The sequence below is a fragment of the Colias philodice genome, chromosome 27 (assembly GCF_061535455.1).
Source record: "Colias philodice isolate Cphi_HAF_F1 chromosome 27, ilColPhil1 Martin Lab GWU primary, whole genome shotgun sequence".
NCBI lineage: Eukaryota > Metazoa > Arthropoda > Insecta > Lepidoptera > Pieridae > Colias > Colias philodice.
In genome coordinates this window covers 5,821,530-5,839,586 of record NC_143112.1, presented here as the reverse complement: position 1 = coordinate 5,839,586, position 18,057 = coordinate 5,821,530, and the positions used below count along the sequence as shown (strand labels likewise).

The window sequence follows — 18,057 nt, the reverse complement described above, 5'->3', positions numbered from 1 at the left end:
ATTATCAGTGAGATGTTTAAAATTAAAACTTTGGTGAAGACGATGATTTAAGATTAGACATTTATAAAATTACAGTACTACCAAGTACCAACATAAATTCCTCTATTTACGACGAAGTTATTATAACAAAAGATTTAGCCGCATTGTATCCATTTTAAAGCAGAGACAGTTAAATGGCGTTATAAACAGTCCACGAAATGATGAACCATCTCAATAATACCGTTTAAAAATCCGCAATCGGCCAACTTGTTACCACGGGCAAAGTTGCCAAAAAATTTCGCATAACGGTTGACCCGCTTTTGTTTTTTCACGCGAAACTCGACTTTATTACAAGGTAATAAGAATGCCGGTTTTGGAGTAACGTGGGTAGGGTAATGAAATGCGAATTTGAACTTTATTACGTAGTGATAGAGTCGGTTTTTGATTGTGTTTAAAAAGTTTTATGTGGTATAGAGTGGGGGTTTATAAAATACTAGATTTCCACTCGTGGCTTCGCCCGCGTTTGCAAAGGAAAACCCGCATAGTTCCCGTTCCCGTGGGATTTCCGGGATAAAACCTATCCTATGTGTTAATCCAAGTTACCCTCTATATGTGTGCTAAATTTCATTGTAATCGGTTCAGTAGTTTTTACGTGAAAGAGTAACAAACATCCATACATCCATACATCCGTACATCCATACATCCATACATCCTTACAAACTTTCGCCTTTATAATAGTATTAAGATTAAGATATTAAGAAGTATTAAGATTGTATTAGTTTTACCACTATTTTGATGATTTATTTCGACTTTTGTTAGTTAATTTTTGTCGAGTTCAATGTATTGTTTAAGTATGTTATTAGTTATTACTTATTACATACTTATGACATGAAAAATTTAAAATAACTTTCGACTAAGTATATTCTGGTTGTTATTACAACCAGAATATACTTAGTCAATCATCATCATATTATCAAAGTATATTTAATTATTTTTACGAACTGTTTAATTTTTTATATGGTTAAAAATTTGTCTTGATCTTCAAATTTCATCATCGTTTGAGTAATAGTTTTAAAATTTTTTAATTACATATAATATGTAAGTATTATAATTTTAAAACGGAAATGATTCAGCCTTGTGTAAAGTAAAAGATTTCTAAAGGTTATGAGAAATAATTCCTTCATCCTTGTTTTAAAAATTCCTTGTTGAAATTCCAATAAAATTTACAAATTAAAACGTACATTGTATCTAATTAACTGAATTTAGTATTGATAAAAAAAAGGTGCATCCAAAATATATCCGCTAGCACCTCTGCTTAACCCAGTGATCGTCCAAGAACACCGCATTGAATGATAACAATACATTTTAAACTCTACAAATAAGGGATTAAGGTACATCTTAGTTTGCAGAGACACAACCTTCTGTAGATTATAACCTCGTCGCTATCATGTTCAGGGTTGGAAGGAATAAATAAATTATAATAACTCTTATTGTACTCATTTTACGGTTGATTTTCGTGTGAAAAAAAAACAAGTAATTTCTTAAGTAATGTGCATATTAATTTTTTATTGTATACATCGTTTGAATTTTAATATATTTTTTTAATTATGATTATCGGCAAGGGCTTGATAGAATTGAGAGTTTAAAGAGCGTTTGTCAATGTCATGTAAATACTTTAATGAAAAAAAATTATTAGAAAGTGAGAATAATAGTCAATTAATTTAGATTACCAATAAAATATAGGTAAATTGATTTTGGCACATCTTATACAATTTTATGCATCATATTTATACTATGATTAACTGTATATTGACTCCGATAAAACCAACAATAAAATATTCTGGTAATGTAATTTATTACAAACAATCCTAATTGTTTTGTAACTTAACATTATTATTGTCTCTTATCACTAAAACTATAACATATTTGGATAGTCTAATACAAAACATATAAACATTCAGGAAGTATGTTTGTGGCCAAGGTTGATGGGTTTTACTGTGCGGTTGGTTGCTAGGCGAAACATCGTTAGATAAGAAATTGATGTCAATACGTTGTAGTGATTTTAAACGCGATTTATTTGTTATTTTCATTGTATGAGTATACGGGAAATTTTTGAAATTATAGATTTCAAAAATTTCCCGTTTTATATAATGTATTGTATCTATATGTTAGCTGTGTTTGCCAAGTAGAGTTTCAATATGAATTGGATATGGGATACATACAAAAATTACAGTAATAAAATAATATATATACTGCCCACCAGAGACTAAAGAGCAGTAACAGCCCTTTTGTGATTTTTCGTTTTATTAGTGATTCTGAAAGCGGGTTTCTTAAGCTTTCTATTGAATTAACTTACTTATTTCTAAGACTATAAGAATGGTTTTTATTTAACAGTTTTCACTTACTGCAAACGAAAAAAATTAACAATTTGGCGTGATTTCCCAACTAAAATACAGTATAAATTATACTGCAGATTAAATTTTAAGGTTTCATAACTAAAATGCAGTAAGCAATATAATTTTACAGTTCTTTAGATAGTTTTATATTTCTGGAAAAAAAATAAAAAAAAAATTAATACGCAGTAAAATTTACCGCCATACAAGCTATTTTTACTGCAAATTAAGAAAATACAATTTATTGTCACGAACTCCCAACTAAAATGCAGTAAAATCAAAGCTTGTCGCATTTTAGTTGTGAAAACTTAACATTCTTTTATCATTATAAACTGACTAACACGCAGTAAAATACAGCATTACTGCAGATTAGTTTGGATAGCATAATGACACAGATATGATTATTCCTAGCTAAAGTGCAGTTAATCTTTTAAATACTGCAACTGTGAACTAGCTATTTTTCTTACTGCACTAGTAAATTGAACACTTTTTTCTTAAAAAACTAACTAAAATGCAGTATTTTTTTGACCTTACTGCATGTTAGTTGGGTTTCTTGACAAAATAACTGATCCAAACGCAGTAATAGGGCTTTTTGCTGCATTTTACTAAGTTTCAAATGGTATTTTTTACAAAAAAGGCTATGCAGTAATAGGCACCAAAAAGAATAAATGGCCATAATAAATTCAGTTATTAAGATATATTTTTTTTTATTGCTTTAACGTGTGAACCTATGCCTTTACAACCTTTCTGCATTCAAATTTTTTTGCTTATCATTCTGTTGATTTTTTAAAATCAATTCTTAACTTTAAATGCGTTTTACTCGAAATCGTGATTTTGCTGTTACTGCACTTTAGTGTATGGTGGGCAGTATATATAGAGTTTATATGTTCACCAAAGTTAATAACATAGAATAAGGTACAATGTAGTACACGTTATCAACTATGTAATACTATTAAAACACCTTTATCCCATAAAAAGACTGTTATAAATAACTAAAATTTGAATTGTCTCTTCCAGGCTGTCGACTGGTGGTCGGTAGGCGTGCTCACATACGAGCTGCTGACCGGAGCTTCTCCGTTCACGGTCGAAGGAGAGAAGAACACACAGCAAGAGATCACCAAGCGGATAGTTAGGTGTAGCTACCCCGTGCCGAATGACGTCAGTCCCGAGGTGCAGGACTTTATTAAAAAGTGAGTCTGTGGCTCTAGGAAGCCTATCATTATATGTTACGAGGATTGTGTTAGCTCTGGAAATAAACATGCGCAGATGAATAATTAAAGGCAACGACAACATATTGTCTAAAAAATAAAACGTCATATTTGCTCCCAGTTTTTTAATCAGAAGTATTCTGCCCACTACCTTTATCTCTTTCTACTGATATCATTTAATTTCAAATATACACATGTGCCAACCTAGAAAAGTACCAAAAATTGTACGTTATTTTTATTATTTAAATAAAGATTTGTGTGAAATTAAAGCTGTTTAATTTATAATTTTCAGATTATTAGTAAAAGATCCACGGAAACGTTTGGGCGGCGGTGAAGATGATGCAGAAGAACTTAAAAGACATCCTTTCTTTAAGGTAATTAGAAGTTTTATAATCATCACAATTCAGTAACAAACACACACACACACTTTATAAATATTTTATTCATTTTTAATACTTTATTGTACAAAACAATGTAAGGAAATCTAGTACAATCTAATGAGGTACAAACATTTTGCACAATAGGCGCCCTTATTGCTACATAGCAATCTCTGCCAGGCAACCTGGTAGAAAAGGAAATGTGAGAAGAATAAGGATAGCGCAAAAAAAACGGAAAGAATATAAAAAATGCATAAATCAATCCTTCTTTACTAAATTTCCTTCCAAAATATATACATAATATAATAAGTAGTTAGATATAAGTTACATATTACGTAATATTAACATGATTTTAAAAGAGCAACTTGGACTGGATGGATTTTTTATTTTATTTTATTTTATTTTGGTACAGTAACAGATTGCAGAACAATTCCTTATATCTAGCTCTTATCTAATAATACATATAAATTCTACAACCCAATTAATACCATACACAGCTTTGAACCAAAAAAGAAAAACCGTTTACATTATGACCATGTTTTTGTTCCTAATCCATATCTATACCAAGCTATAGCCAGGAACAAACACTAGCCAAGAGAAAAAAAAGCTACTACATATTTAAAATACAAAAAAAACACAGTTACAGCAATTTATAAACATTACTTCTAAAAACATTCAAACTACCCAAGAATAAGTCACAATCCGGATCTAAATTATTATACAGGCGGCACATTCTGTGTACAGGATTGTTATGCGAAACATTGTTTCTGGTAGGTGGTATGCTGGATATGGACTTTCTTGCCGATTCTTCTCCATAGATACTGCTTTCCGAATCGGTGGTAAATGTTAAAAATACTTATGTAATGACGATTCGAAAGTGCTACTAAATAGTAGTCTAATTGAATAAATGAATGTTTGAGTTTGAATATGTTAATAATGATTTTAATTCAATGTCTCTTCCAGAACTTAGACTGGGAAGCGGTATCCCGTCGCGAAGTGGCCGCCCCATTTGTACCGGCACTATCCCACGCGGCGGACACGAGCAACTTCGCGGGCGAGTTCACTCGCATGCGGCCCACGTACTCGCCCGCACACGCGCCCAAACATCACGACAAGCTGTTTTTGGGTGAGTTTCAAGTAGAAAAGATGGTCTGGGCAAGGGATCTTGTAGGTTTTATAGGTCGAGACGACAAAATTGTAGGCAAGAAGCCCCTTTTAGGTCAAAAAGACACGAGGAAGAGGCGAAATTATTAGGAAATCATAAGATAACATGGTGTAGGATAGCTGGTCCTATAGGTTTCACAGGTCGAAACATAAGGAAAAAGTGAAATTATTAGGAAATCATAGGCATTACCACGAAGTGCCACTCCCAGGTAAAGAAGGACTTTTCACAGGTCAAACGGCACACCATCAAAAGTTACTTTTCGGTGTGTGTCCTGCCTATATTATAGCTCTTTCCCCCATAAAACCGTGACTGGGCAGATTACCTGTAACATAGGGATGAGGTGAAATTACTAGGAAATCTCGTCTGCGCACGCGCATGAGCACCACAATAAGTGTTTTTATTTAGAAAAAATATGTCACGACCCTGGTAAAGTTCTAGCGACCAATTCCAACTTGCGAATGGATATTTATGAAGCTGAAATTAATAACTCAGGCCCCGGAATCACAGACACAATAGAAAATCTATTGTGTCATGGACCGATTGGGCCGTTCGGGGCTCAATGGGTTATTAAATGTTTCAAGACAGTGACTTTTTATAACACCTATACTGTAACAACGTTTATAAATTTATTGCTTCTTTTTTGAATTGGCATTGGCTGAAATATAACACAAACCGAAACTATAGCTTCAACTAGCAATCCACTTTGTTCATCAACTTAATATTCATCCAGCTATTTTTTGTATTAATCGAAAATGAGGGTATAACTAAAAAACTTATCCTCTATTTCAGGCTATTCGTACGTAGCGCCGAGCATTTTGTTCTCGGAGAATGTGATCTCCGACCAGATATGGATGCAGGCGACGGGACAAAAGCATGACAAATTAAAGGGATGGGTTGCTAAGGTAAATATTATTGTATAGTTTTTATGACATTAATTTTAATGTAAGATTGTTATATTGCACTTTTAAAGGACCATTTGGTAGAAAAAGCATTAAAATTGATTGATATGGCATAAATAAACAAGCAACAATAAATATACCTGTTCTGGTTTTAATAAATTAGCAATTGGTGAGATTGCATTATATTAAACTAGCGGTCCGCCCCGGCTTCGCCCGTGGTACATAATATTTACGTTTTCTCTACAGAAGAACCATCCTCGTACTTCAAGGAATATAATAAAAAAAGAATTATCGAAATCGGTTCAGCCGTTCTCGAGTTATGCGCTTACCAACACATTTTGCGATTCATTTTTATATATAAGATTATGTTTGTATGTAGATAAACAGCTATTTCAAGGTTCTTGGTCCTTCGAGCCGGATTTTGTTTCTAACTTTAAATTTCTGAATACACTATAACATTATATTCCATACTAGCTGTGCCGCGCGGTTTCACCCGCGTGGCTCCGCTCCTGTTGGTCTTAGCGTGATAATATATAGCCTATATTATTCGTGGATAATGTAGCTTTCGAATGGTGAAAGAATTTTTAAAATCGGTCCAGTAGTTTATGAGCCTATTCATTACAATCAAACAAAGTTTTCCTCTTTATAATATTAGTGTAGATGTAGACTATCAATGATTATTTTTCCGACCCAAATATCGACCAATAGAATTGCACCATTCGACGTCACGTGGTACAACCTACATGGTATTATACTGATAATTTTTTGAAAATTTTCTCTGGTAGTTAACGTCAAACTGACAGGTTGAATTCAATTGTGAAATTATTGGCCGACATTTGGGACGGAAAAATAATCCCCCGAATACCACACGAGCTTCAAAATTATCTGGCATTTCCCTCAAGGTTCCCTGCAAACAAATAAAGTCGTCAAGATTTTCAGGAAAAATCACTCGCGCTTCGCGCTTGTGAAACTAGACTCCTTCATATGTTTGCAACGAACCTATCGGAAAATACCCGATAATTTTGAAGCTCTTGTGGTATTATAAGTGAATATTTTTCTTTGATATCTCATTATTACATGTAATACAGAATTTGTTTTTTCTTAAAATTTATATTTATGCTTATTTTAGGATTCGCCGTTCTTCCAAAAGTACGCTGTAGATCTAAGTACTCCGCTCCTCGGTGACGGTTCTTATGCGGTCTGCAGAAAGTGTATACACAGACAGACGGGGAAAGAATATGCTGTTAAGGTAATTATAGTAATTTTTGAAGTGAAAACTTCTTTAGCGGCGTTGGGTATAAAATCTTAAACTCGCGTTAGGACACGTGACCTGATCGAAAAAGCGTAAGACGGATACCATTCCAAAATATCAAACATGCTGAACGTTAATAATCAAGTTTTCACTTCTGCCGGCACTCCCCCAGTGCAACCCGGCTTTTTTTATAGGAAATTTATGTTGTCGGAAATTATTTTTTTTTATGCTAAAACAGGATTAGTCGAAGAATTTATAGATAATGTGTTAGTGTAGCAAATAAATAAGGGATAGTGAAAATATTAGTGAATCAAGAAGTAGAATTTGCCTATAAAAGATTTATTTATTGTTAAGTTAAGGGCTGATTTTTCAATCCTTGGTTAAAACTTATTCATCGAATAATGTATAAAACTACCATTTTAAAAACGTATTCTAATTGTCCGTATTTGACAGTTTACGTGACATTTTAATATTATCGTGTAATACTTTATTGGACGGATAAGTTTTATCCAAGCATTGAAAAATCGGCCCTGAATATAATCAGATTTTATTGTAATAATAATAGGAAAGAGACAAAATTAAGTTTTATTAGTCACGCTTAATTATTTCTCACAAAACCAAATTAACTTCAAATTTAGAAAATATTGAAGTTAATTAAAACGACAAATTCCAGATAATATCAACACAAAAGAAGGACGTGAAACAGGAAATAGAACTGCTCAAAGCATGTCAGGGGTCGCCGTACATTATCACACTGCACGAAGTGTTCCAGGACTCTGTAAGTTTAATTTGAATTAATTAAAAGACATACCTTCATTTAAAATGTACTTTTATCCGTACTATGCCTTGCGGTTTTACCCGCATTTCTCCGCTCCTATTGGTAATTGCGGTATAAATGAAACAGAGAATTAATTTTTCAAATCTATTGTTAAATGTTTGATGTTAAATCTATTGTAAAACTTCATAGTTCACACTTCACATTGATATTAAAAAAAAATGCAATATTGACGATAGTTTTGTGAATATAATCTTTTTAAATACATCATCTATATCAAATCTTAGTAATTTTACTAGAGATCTACTGAATGCTAAATTTAGATACAGATTTTAGTACAGCTTTTGATAAAGTTGATCACAAAAGAAATTTTGAAAAGTTTCGCCAATAGACAGACAGTCAACATGGTTCTGATATTTTCCTACCTTGATTAGCATATTGTATCTGTAATTACTATTACAAAAAATAAAATTCGGCGCAAAAGTTTTATTTTGCTATAGAATTTCTTCGGGTGTGCCGCAGGGTTCACTACTTAGACCAATAGTTTTGGCGGTCTTCATCTACGAAATAATTATAACATAGCTACATTTTTTGTGTTTTAGGAAGATATTATATTGTCTATTTGGTCTTTTGATTCGAAATTAATATTCCTACATATACATGAAATCTTTAATAAAATTTTCCAATTTAATAAAACCCGGTCATATAAGCAATATTTCGAAGATTATTCATTAATTTATTTAAAGGTGTTTGTGTAATTTATTATTTATTGAATTGTAAAATAACTTATACGTATTCTGAAATCAAATTAAAATCGAACTAGTTATGTTGGTGAGGTTGTCCTTTATTAACCGACATCAAAAAAAGGAGGAGGTTATCAATTCGGCTGGTATGTTTTTTTTATCGGAGTAGTACACCGATTACTCCGAGGTTTCTGAACCGATTTACGTGATTCTTTTTTTGTTCGATGCGGGATGGTGTCGAATTGGTCCCATAAAAATTTTATTCTGATAATATATAGTAGTAGTATATATATAGTAGTTATTATTTTATGAGCATTTTTGTCTGTATTTGTAAATGTTGCAAGTGCAAGTTTGAAGTCGGTTGTTTTTAACGCAGTTATCACTTGTTATTATGATGATAATGAGGTTGATGGTGATGATGTTATTGTTACAGGCGTTCACATACATAGTAACAGAGCTAGCCAGTGGCGGGGAACTGGCCTCACAACTGGGGACAGTCGGTGAGCGAGTAGCTCGCCGGTTACTGGCTCAATTGGCGCTAGCTGTAGCACATATGCACGCACGTCGGGTAGTGCACAGGGATATTAAGCCGGAGGTGAGTGTCAGAAGTGAAACTGCTTTGGCAATATCTAAAGATAACAAAATGGTCGCCTTACTGCAAGACGTGATGGTATTGTCGGACGCGATTTTGGAATTTTACTCTCAAAACACTTTAAAATGATGGTTTTATTATAATTGGATAAAAATAATACTAAAAATGTAGATGAAGAGACAAAAGGGGAAGAGAAGTTAGCGCTAAATTAAGAAGAAATATAAATGTAAAATAGTAATCATCAAACAAGCAAAAACTATTGAACAAATTCAACAACACAATTGTCGTGGTAGTTTAAATTAAATGTGGTCTGATTTTAAACAAAGTTGATGATGATTTTGACGTGACAACGTCTTATAATTCGATAGAGCCGGCTGCACGCACGAAAAAACATGAGTCATGCGGCGTTACCTCGCTCTGAGGCGTTCCATGTAAGGCTTGAAGTGTGAGCGAGAGCGCGGAACGAGCGACAAAGAAGCACAATCGGACGTTGTCACGTTCAACTATCGTCAGTAAACCGACTTTACAGACAACCAATTTTTTTTAACTAAAATAAACTTTCCAGAACATTCTCCTAACGACGTCCCGTCTGAACGAGGCTAAAGTGAAAGTTGTCGACTTTGGTTTCGCGCGTCGTCTGCCCGAAAGTGAAGAGCGGCAACGAATGATGACACCGTGCTTTAGGTAATTTGGATCTTATTTTTGAAGTGAAAACTTCTTTAGCGGCGTTGAGCACTTTTTCTGTAATGGGTATAAAATGTTAAACTCGCGTCAGGACACGTGACCTGATCGAAAAAGCGTAAGACGGATACCATTCCAAAATATCAAACATGCTCAACGTTAATAATCAAGTTTTCACTTCTGCCGGCACTCCCGGAGTGTAACCCGGCTTTTTTTTGTTTAGTATTCTTTGGTAGAAAATGGAAATTGAAAAATTAAGATCTATTTTAAGATATTTCTTACTTAAATTACATGATTTATTTTGAATTTGGTGATTAGGTTATTTTTTCAAGTGTAATTTTTATTTGTTTAGGATTTATTTGATGATTCATTTGTGTAATATTTTCAAATAGGTTTACTTTTATATTTATTTCGACGTCTAATTTACAAAAACGTTTGCAAATAAATTTTTTTAAGGTATCATGACTGTTTTTTTTTAGAAAAAAGATTTTTTTACATATCAAAAAATCGTGTTTTAATATAAATTTTAATTATTTATATTATAGTTTACCGTACGCCGCGCCTGAAGTTGTATCCTGCGTACGCGGCACGGGCTCTGGATACGGGCCCGAGTGCGATATGTGGAGTTTGGGCGTTATTTTTGTGAGTATTTTTAGTAAAATTGTGAAAATGGTGAAAAAATTATAAAAAAGGAAGAAAAAAAAATTGTTTTTGGATGGAGGTAGTTTGTAATTTTGTGAAGTTTGTGGGAAGTAAAATCTTGCGTCTTTTTTGTGTGTTTAAACTTACTGTGGATATTTATAGTACATTGAAATGCATTCTGCAGTAGATAATATTATGATCGCGGTTGAATTTATTGTTTATTTTATATTTATAATTTACTAAATCAAGTTTTGTGTTATTTGTAGAAAATTCACTTCACACAAAACATTGATCGAAATAAATTTTGTTTTTTTTTTTTCCACTCAACGAAAAGCTGCGTACATATTGCTTAGCTAAATATCTATTTTGATATTCTATTATGCAATATGTATGTAGCATTTTTATGATAAAATATTAGTATAATAATTATTTTGTCTTGTTTCCAGTACTGTATGCTCTGCGGCAAAGCGCCGTTCGCGCCGAGTTCTCGGAAGGAGCCCGTCACTTCGCTAATGGACAGGATTCGAACCGGCACCTTCTCTATGGACGGTCAGTGTTTATTTTGTTTGTTTATCTTTCTGTATATACTAGCTGTCCCGGAAAACACATGTGTACATGCTTACAGGTATACATACGTTCAGGTGTATATGCACACGTACATGCGAACATGCTTACATACAAATTCAAAAAGTGTTTGTCTGTCTGTTACTCAATCACGCCTTAACTACTGAACCAAATTGCATGAAATTTGGTATAAAGATATTTTGATACCCGAGAAAGGACATAGGCTACTTTTTACCCCGGGACATAGGATAAGTTTTTTAAGATCCCACGGGAACAGGAACTATGCGGGTTTTTCTTTGACTGCGCGGGCGAAGTCGCGGGTGGAAAGCTAATACATTATACATTATTAATTTATTGAACGCGTACAGTACATGTTTTTTTATAACAGAGATCGATATTATACGAATTCGAATCCCCTTCATCTTTGAAATAAATGTATTTTCCATTCTAGGCGCGGGTTGGGCCACAGTATCAGCGGACAGCAAGCGCATAGTTCGCGCTTTACTATGCGTACGCGCAGCCGAAAGGATGGGCGTACGAGCGTTATTGCAGGCCCTCGGTGTTAACGAGCCTGATAGTGATGCACAGGGCTTCAGGCTTGCGGTGAGTGGGGGGAGGGGGGGGGGATAGATAAATAAATTAATATTATAAATTTATAAAGAATAGAAAAAATTCGATCACTCAGTGGGACTCGAACCCGCATCCTTTCGCGCCATTCCGGGGCGGATGCCTGACCAACTCAGCCACTCGTGACCCGCCAGAGCGATCGAATTTATTCTATTCTTTCAGTTTTATGTGTCTGAAGGGACACACCGCGCGCCATCTATTGAGATGATTAACAACCATTTTAATTTAATATTTCGGGACCATTTTCACACACGGCACAATCTGATCCCATATTAAACTTTCGCTTGTGTTATTGAAACCTGAAGGCTGTAAACATACATATATAATTTTAAATAAATAATTATATCTATAATTAACAACCCAGACACAGAGCAAATATCTATGTTCATCACACAAATATTTGCCCCGGGTGGGAATCGAACCCACGACCTCTGTTTTGGAAGGCAGGGCCACTACCAACCAAGTCAACCGGTCAGTCAATAGATACAGGCATAGAGAGGGGGCGAAACGCCCTAACGGCTACAATATAAGTGACTTCAATAAAAGTAGAGTTGACAGTTACCGTTTTTTATATATTAAAATGAATTACTTGAAAATAGTCCGTCCGTAATCAATACGCCTTTTGGGTTGATTAACTTCTAAATTAATCTATTTGTATTTTTAACAATTTCTTTTCTCTCACAGGACATGACAAAAGCTGATCTCTACAAGCGCAGAAATAAGAACAAGCAGAGAAAGTCGAGTACAACCGAGCCGGTTGAAACCGCCATAGAGCAAGAAGAAACCAGAGAGAACAGTCTTCTAGAAACCATAAACAACCTCAAGAACAGAATGAACAAGAATTCCATAGAGAACGATGTGGAACTCATAAAAGCGAACACACAAGACACACCAGTCAACGAAACGGCTGAACCGACTTTCGATGATTCGAGCGATGAAGTACCCTCAGTCAAACCAGTAGAAAAGACCTACTCTAAACCCAAATCTAAACTAGATGACTACATCTATATTGAAAGTAGTCAAGGCTTAGAGGACACGGAAGTAGCGTTCCCTAAAACGACGCGCAGAAAAGTATCTCAATCTCCCGTACCGAGGAAACGAAGAAAAATCGAAGGCAAAAAGGAGGGAATGGAACTACGCAGTCGGGTAGAAACACCAGAAAAACGTGGTAGAGGGAGGCCTAGAAAAGTTCCAGAAGGAACGCAAAAAGAGTCGATAGAGAATGAAAAGAGAGTGACAAGGAAACGCAAACACGAAGAGATGACCAAACCCGTACTAAGGGAAAAGGGACAAAACGGCAGACAGAGTAAAAGCAATGAAAGTGTCAGAAAAGTTGTCAAAGCGAAAAGGAATAGGAAACCTTCGCCAGAAAAAGTCGACGATAACGTCAGAATGACAAGATCGAGACGTAGGCGTTTGGAAATTAGTCTGTCGCCGTCAGAAGTTAAAAATGTCATCCCGACTCTATCTATAGAGTCGGATCGTCGAGTCAATTCCATAGAAAGCAGTAAATCTGCCAGAAACAAGAGAGTTAACAAGAGCAACGGTAAAGCTAAGGCAACGAATGTGAAGGCCAAACCGAAGGTTAACGGAAAAACGGTGAAAAATAAGAAAAACGCGAAAAATGTGACAGTGAAAGTGACAGCGCCCGTGCGTACTCGCACCCGCGCCAACCGCAGGTGAAAACTAATTCGTTCCTACCCGCAGTATGAAAAATATCGTTAAAATATCGTTTTTCCACCCCCATAGACTGTTTACGATTCGTAGTTAATTCCAGCGTTCGAAAAAATTCCAAAAAAATCGATAAAAAATTCGAAAAAAAATATAGTGACGCAACACGGACGCTTGCTCATCGTTTAGTTTAAAGTTATTTATTTAAAAACAATTCTTTCTTAAGTTATTCTAACGCCTAGTTGGAGTGTGCGATGGACAAGTGTTTTCTTTTTTTTATTATTTAATGTTACTATTAATTTAAGGTCCCGTTTTCCCAAAATTACCATTAGATTTAATTCTTTGTTAATATGTATTCTGAATAGACAATTATTATTATTAATAATTAATTATTATTGTAATTAGGTAAGGTCGGATGTGTGTTTGCGCACTTAATAGTTAAATTGGTTATGTTTTATTTACATCCCCTATGTATTTGGTGAAATATACAGTAATCGATTAAACCCAATGTGCCTTCGCGTTTGTTTAAATAAATTTATCATAGATTAATCTCTTTTTTTCTTTTTAAAATAAAATATAACTTGATGCCTGCGACAGATAAGAAATATCATTAAAAAGAACTAATTAATTCAATTATACTATCAAGTATTATTACAAATTTTATACATTTATGGATTATTATCATTACTATGTATTGAGAACTACAAATATATAAAAACTATCGCAAGAATCAAGTATTCCAATACTATATTTTATCTGTCTGTTCATTTAACCTTATTAAAATCGATTACTGAATATTTTAACAATCTGTTGATAATAATAGATGAAAAAATATTAGAATTGTTATGCTCTATAGTACTTTGACATGTATATTAACTTGTTCTAGAAAAAAAAGTTTAATAATCCATTTATATTTCTTTCCCATCATAAGTAAAAAGGTTTATATACAGGTTGAAATGTGGCCAATTAGCCACATTTTACTTCAGTTGTCTCTTTCGCTCGCGATAGTTGAATCATGCCATCTCACTTTGACGTCGATCGAATGTTGTGTTGGTAACCTATCTACACCTTTTTACTTATTCTATCATTTTCTTTCGAGCATAATAATTTATTTAACAATCAAAATTTTTCACAAACAGTTGAACAGATCTCGGTATAATGTTTGTATATGTATATTCGTTTGAAATATTTAGTGTAATAGATATAAATTTGTAAATGAGTTTTCGTGTTTCTTTGATTTTATTCCCTTTAAAATTGCACTAATTGTAAATGAAATGAACATTTTGTCAAGGCTTTGCGTTTAAAAATTATCTTTAAACCTTTGTGGTTAGTATGTTGTTAAATATATAACATAGTGCGATTTTAAAAGGTAATTCTATCACATATATTTCTCTTCCAAAAAATATATATTTTGTGTATGGTGAAAGTGCCAAAGCGTGCTTGAATTGTTGAATTTTTAGCAAATACGCGTTTTTAATACACAATTTTAAATAATTATCACAATGAATTGTTCTCCACGTATTTTTTTTCTTAGATTTTTTTTTTGTTTTAAGCGCTTTTACCAAAAACGTTTGTTTTGATTGTAAATACGTTAGAATTAGTACAAAAATCGGTGGAAGATTATCATTATTTATGTATGTGTTTATAATAATATGCAGGAACGCCGCTTCAAGTCTAGAGGCATATCAATGATTTTGCACTTATATATATTTCGTATCGTAGACTTGTGTTAATCTGTTCAGAGCTTATTTAAAATTTGTGATGAATAGAATATAATCTGTTTCAATTTTTAATATTTAAATTTGGCGGGTTCGCTGCTTGCTGTCAAATGTCAAATTAACTTTTTTTTCGCTGATTTTTTTTCTTTAAATTCACAGCAAGCGGCAAAGCTGATCGGGATTGTTGTAAATCATAGAGAGTTTAAAATTAAATTATAAACGATTAGCAATTTATCAAAATTGATGTAATTCTTCACCAATGAATGTCTTTCGAGTGTGAAACTCGTGTTTTGTGTTCTTAGGCAATAATTTCGTTACTTTCGTGTACAACGCAACCTTATTTAGTAGTCGAATAACATCTTGATGTGTTACAAACGAAATGTAATGTATTTTTCAATGTACCAAGTCGAAGATACATACATTCAAATTTTTTGGGAAATTGTAAATTTCCGAATGCTTGATATGAAATAAGCTACGTCATTTGAAGTGCACTTAATGGATTGAACCAAAAAAGATTATATAATTTTATAAAGTGTTAGAAGTTATTATTGAAGAGTCGGCGATTAAATAAATGTTTTTGTAAACACGAATGCCGGCTGGAGATATTGGATTGTAATAAATATACCATTTTAACATTTTACATTGTTTTATTTTCCTATTATTTGTGATCGAACCGAGGTGTAACTTAATGAAAAGGGAAAAGATATCTTAAATAATGATATCTGGAAAAAACGATTACACAAGGTGTATAACACAAAAATTGTGTAAATGAAATTTAATAATTAAGATATAATAATTAATATTAAGAATATTTGCTAATATAGCTTATTGGGGCTTTAAATAATAGGGCATGTTGTGTATCATTGTATGCCATATTATTTTGTTAGTGACTATACTCAGGGGTTATATTTATACTGCATAGATAAACATTTTTTCAGTCAACCATTTTATTTAACCATACAAAGGTCATTATTTGCTCAGTACTGATGCTTTTTCTTTGAGATGGATGGCATTAGTAGTCTACGCTTAGTGCTTGATAGCAGAATCATTAAACCTTTATTAAACATCCTGAGAATAAAAACGTATAAATACATCTCTAAGAGCGTATACGCACTATGCGTGTAGCCGCATTGCGGGTAGCCGTCCGGCTGACCGCAAGCACTAATATTCATTTCTATGCGCACTGCGATGCGGCTACCCGCATAGTGCGTATACGCTCTTAAGCTCTCAAAATAATTTCTCTATTTATTCCTAATACCACAGACTAATAATAATATACTACGTATGTATTAGCGTATATTATTATTAGTCTGTGCTAATACCTAAAACTAGCATTATATTATTATCTTTGCTACAACTTGATAATTTTTTCTCATCTACATACTTAGGTTTTTCATTTTTTTTATGATGTTTCATCCTACCTTATTACAAAGGCGAAAGTTAGTAAGTATGGATGTATGGATGTTTGTTACTCTTTCACTTAAAAACAACTGAATGGATTTGAATGAAACTTTACCACAATATAGCTTATACATCAGAATAACACATAGGATAGGTTTTATCCCGGAAATCACACGGGAACGGGAACTATGCGGGTTTTTCTTTGAAAACGTGAAATGTGTGTTTGCGTACATGATACATCGGCGGCGAGTACCAACCCTAAGCTATTATAGCTATATAGCTAGCAATTATTTATGCCTAAAGTTGACTTTTGTTAGGGCCAAGTTAGACAGTGAACCTTCTGTTACTAGGTATTATAATATATTCCGTGGTAGATGATTTTAAAACTACATAATCTATATTTATACTAATATTATAAAGCTGAAGAGTGTGTTTGTTTGAACGCGCTAATCTCAGGTACAACTGGTCCGATTTGAAAAATTCTTTTGGTGTTAGATTTCCCATTTGTCGAGGAAGGTTTATAGGCTATAATATATCATCACGCTAAGACCAACATGAGCGGAGCAATGCGCATGAAACCGCGGGACACAGTTTGTAATAATATAAAATTATAATTTTTAAGGTCTATACTTTATAATATGTTGTCGAGGACTAATACATAAATAATTAAATCAAAATCTCTACAGTAGTTTTTGCGTGAGCCGGAGTCAGTATTGTACACTTATATGCAGATTTTGGAGTTATTTATATAATTAATTTATTTATTTATTTATTTATTTATTTGGGTAAATCGACAGATCGTGCATACATCATTCCTTAAAAATAAATACAAAGTAAGAATACAAAATAATAATTATTAATTTAACGATAGATTTTGTGTTGTGTATAAAATCAGTTTCTGATAGGTTAGTAATAAGTATCATACACGAAATTCTAGTATCGCTATGTCTAACCAGAGTTATATTAATTCATTAGGTCCAAAATGTGTTCATAAAATATTATTCAGATACATATTTGTACTGAAGCTGCTAAGGCAAAACAATAACTTTTGCCGATCCAACTTATAGGTTGGTAATAATAGATCGGCTTCAAGGGAAAAATAAAACCACAATGTATTTTTTAATAAATTTATTAAATAAATAACTAAATAATATTATCATTTTGATTATACAACATTGTAGTAAACAATGATATAATAAAATAAGGCTGATTACAATAATTGGATCATCTTTATTCTTTCACATACTAATATTTGCAACATAAAATCATCTCTTGCGTGTCGCCGAACGTGTAAGCAACATAAAATCGTACCTTTCGTGCTGCCGAACGAGTAAGCAGTATAAAATCGTACCTTGCGTACAGCCGAACGT

General features: G+C 33.3%; 1 protein-coding gene across 2 annotated transcripts in view; it reads left to right on the top strand.

Moving 5' to 3' along the window:
* Nucleotides 1-15,924, top strand: part of LOC149476660 (ribosomal protein S6 kinase alpha-5-like) — a 95,790-nt gene extending 79,866 nt beyond the window's left edge. For both annotated transcript variants that reach the window (XM_089711864.1, XM_089711865.1), the window contains exons 7-18: nt 3,390-3,562; nt 3,873-3,954; nt 4,921-5,083; nt 5,912-6,024; nt 7,151-7,270; nt 7,947-8,051; nt 9,225-9,386; nt 9,949-10,067; nt 10,610-10,706; nt 11,153-11,255; nt 11,722-11,873; nt 12,582-15,924. In XM_089711864.1, coding sequence (XP_089567990.1) covers nt 3,390-3,562; nt 3,873-3,954; nt 4,921-5,083; nt 5,912-6,024; nt 7,151-7,270; nt 7,947-8,051; nt 9,225-9,386; nt 9,949-10,067; nt 10,610-10,706; nt 11,153-11,255; nt 11,722-11,873; nt 12,582-13,580 — 2,388 coding nt within the window. In that variant the 3' untranslated portion in view covers nt 13,581-15,924. The remainder of the gene's footprint in view (nt 1-3,389; nt 3,563-3,872; nt 3,955-4,920; nt 5,084-5,911; nt 6,025-7,150; nt 7,271-7,946; nt 8,052-9,224; nt 9,387-9,948; nt 10,068-10,609; nt 10,707-11,152; nt 11,256-11,721; nt 11,874-12,581) is intronic.
* The last annotated feature ends 2,133 nt before the right edge of the window (nt 15,925-18,057 follow it).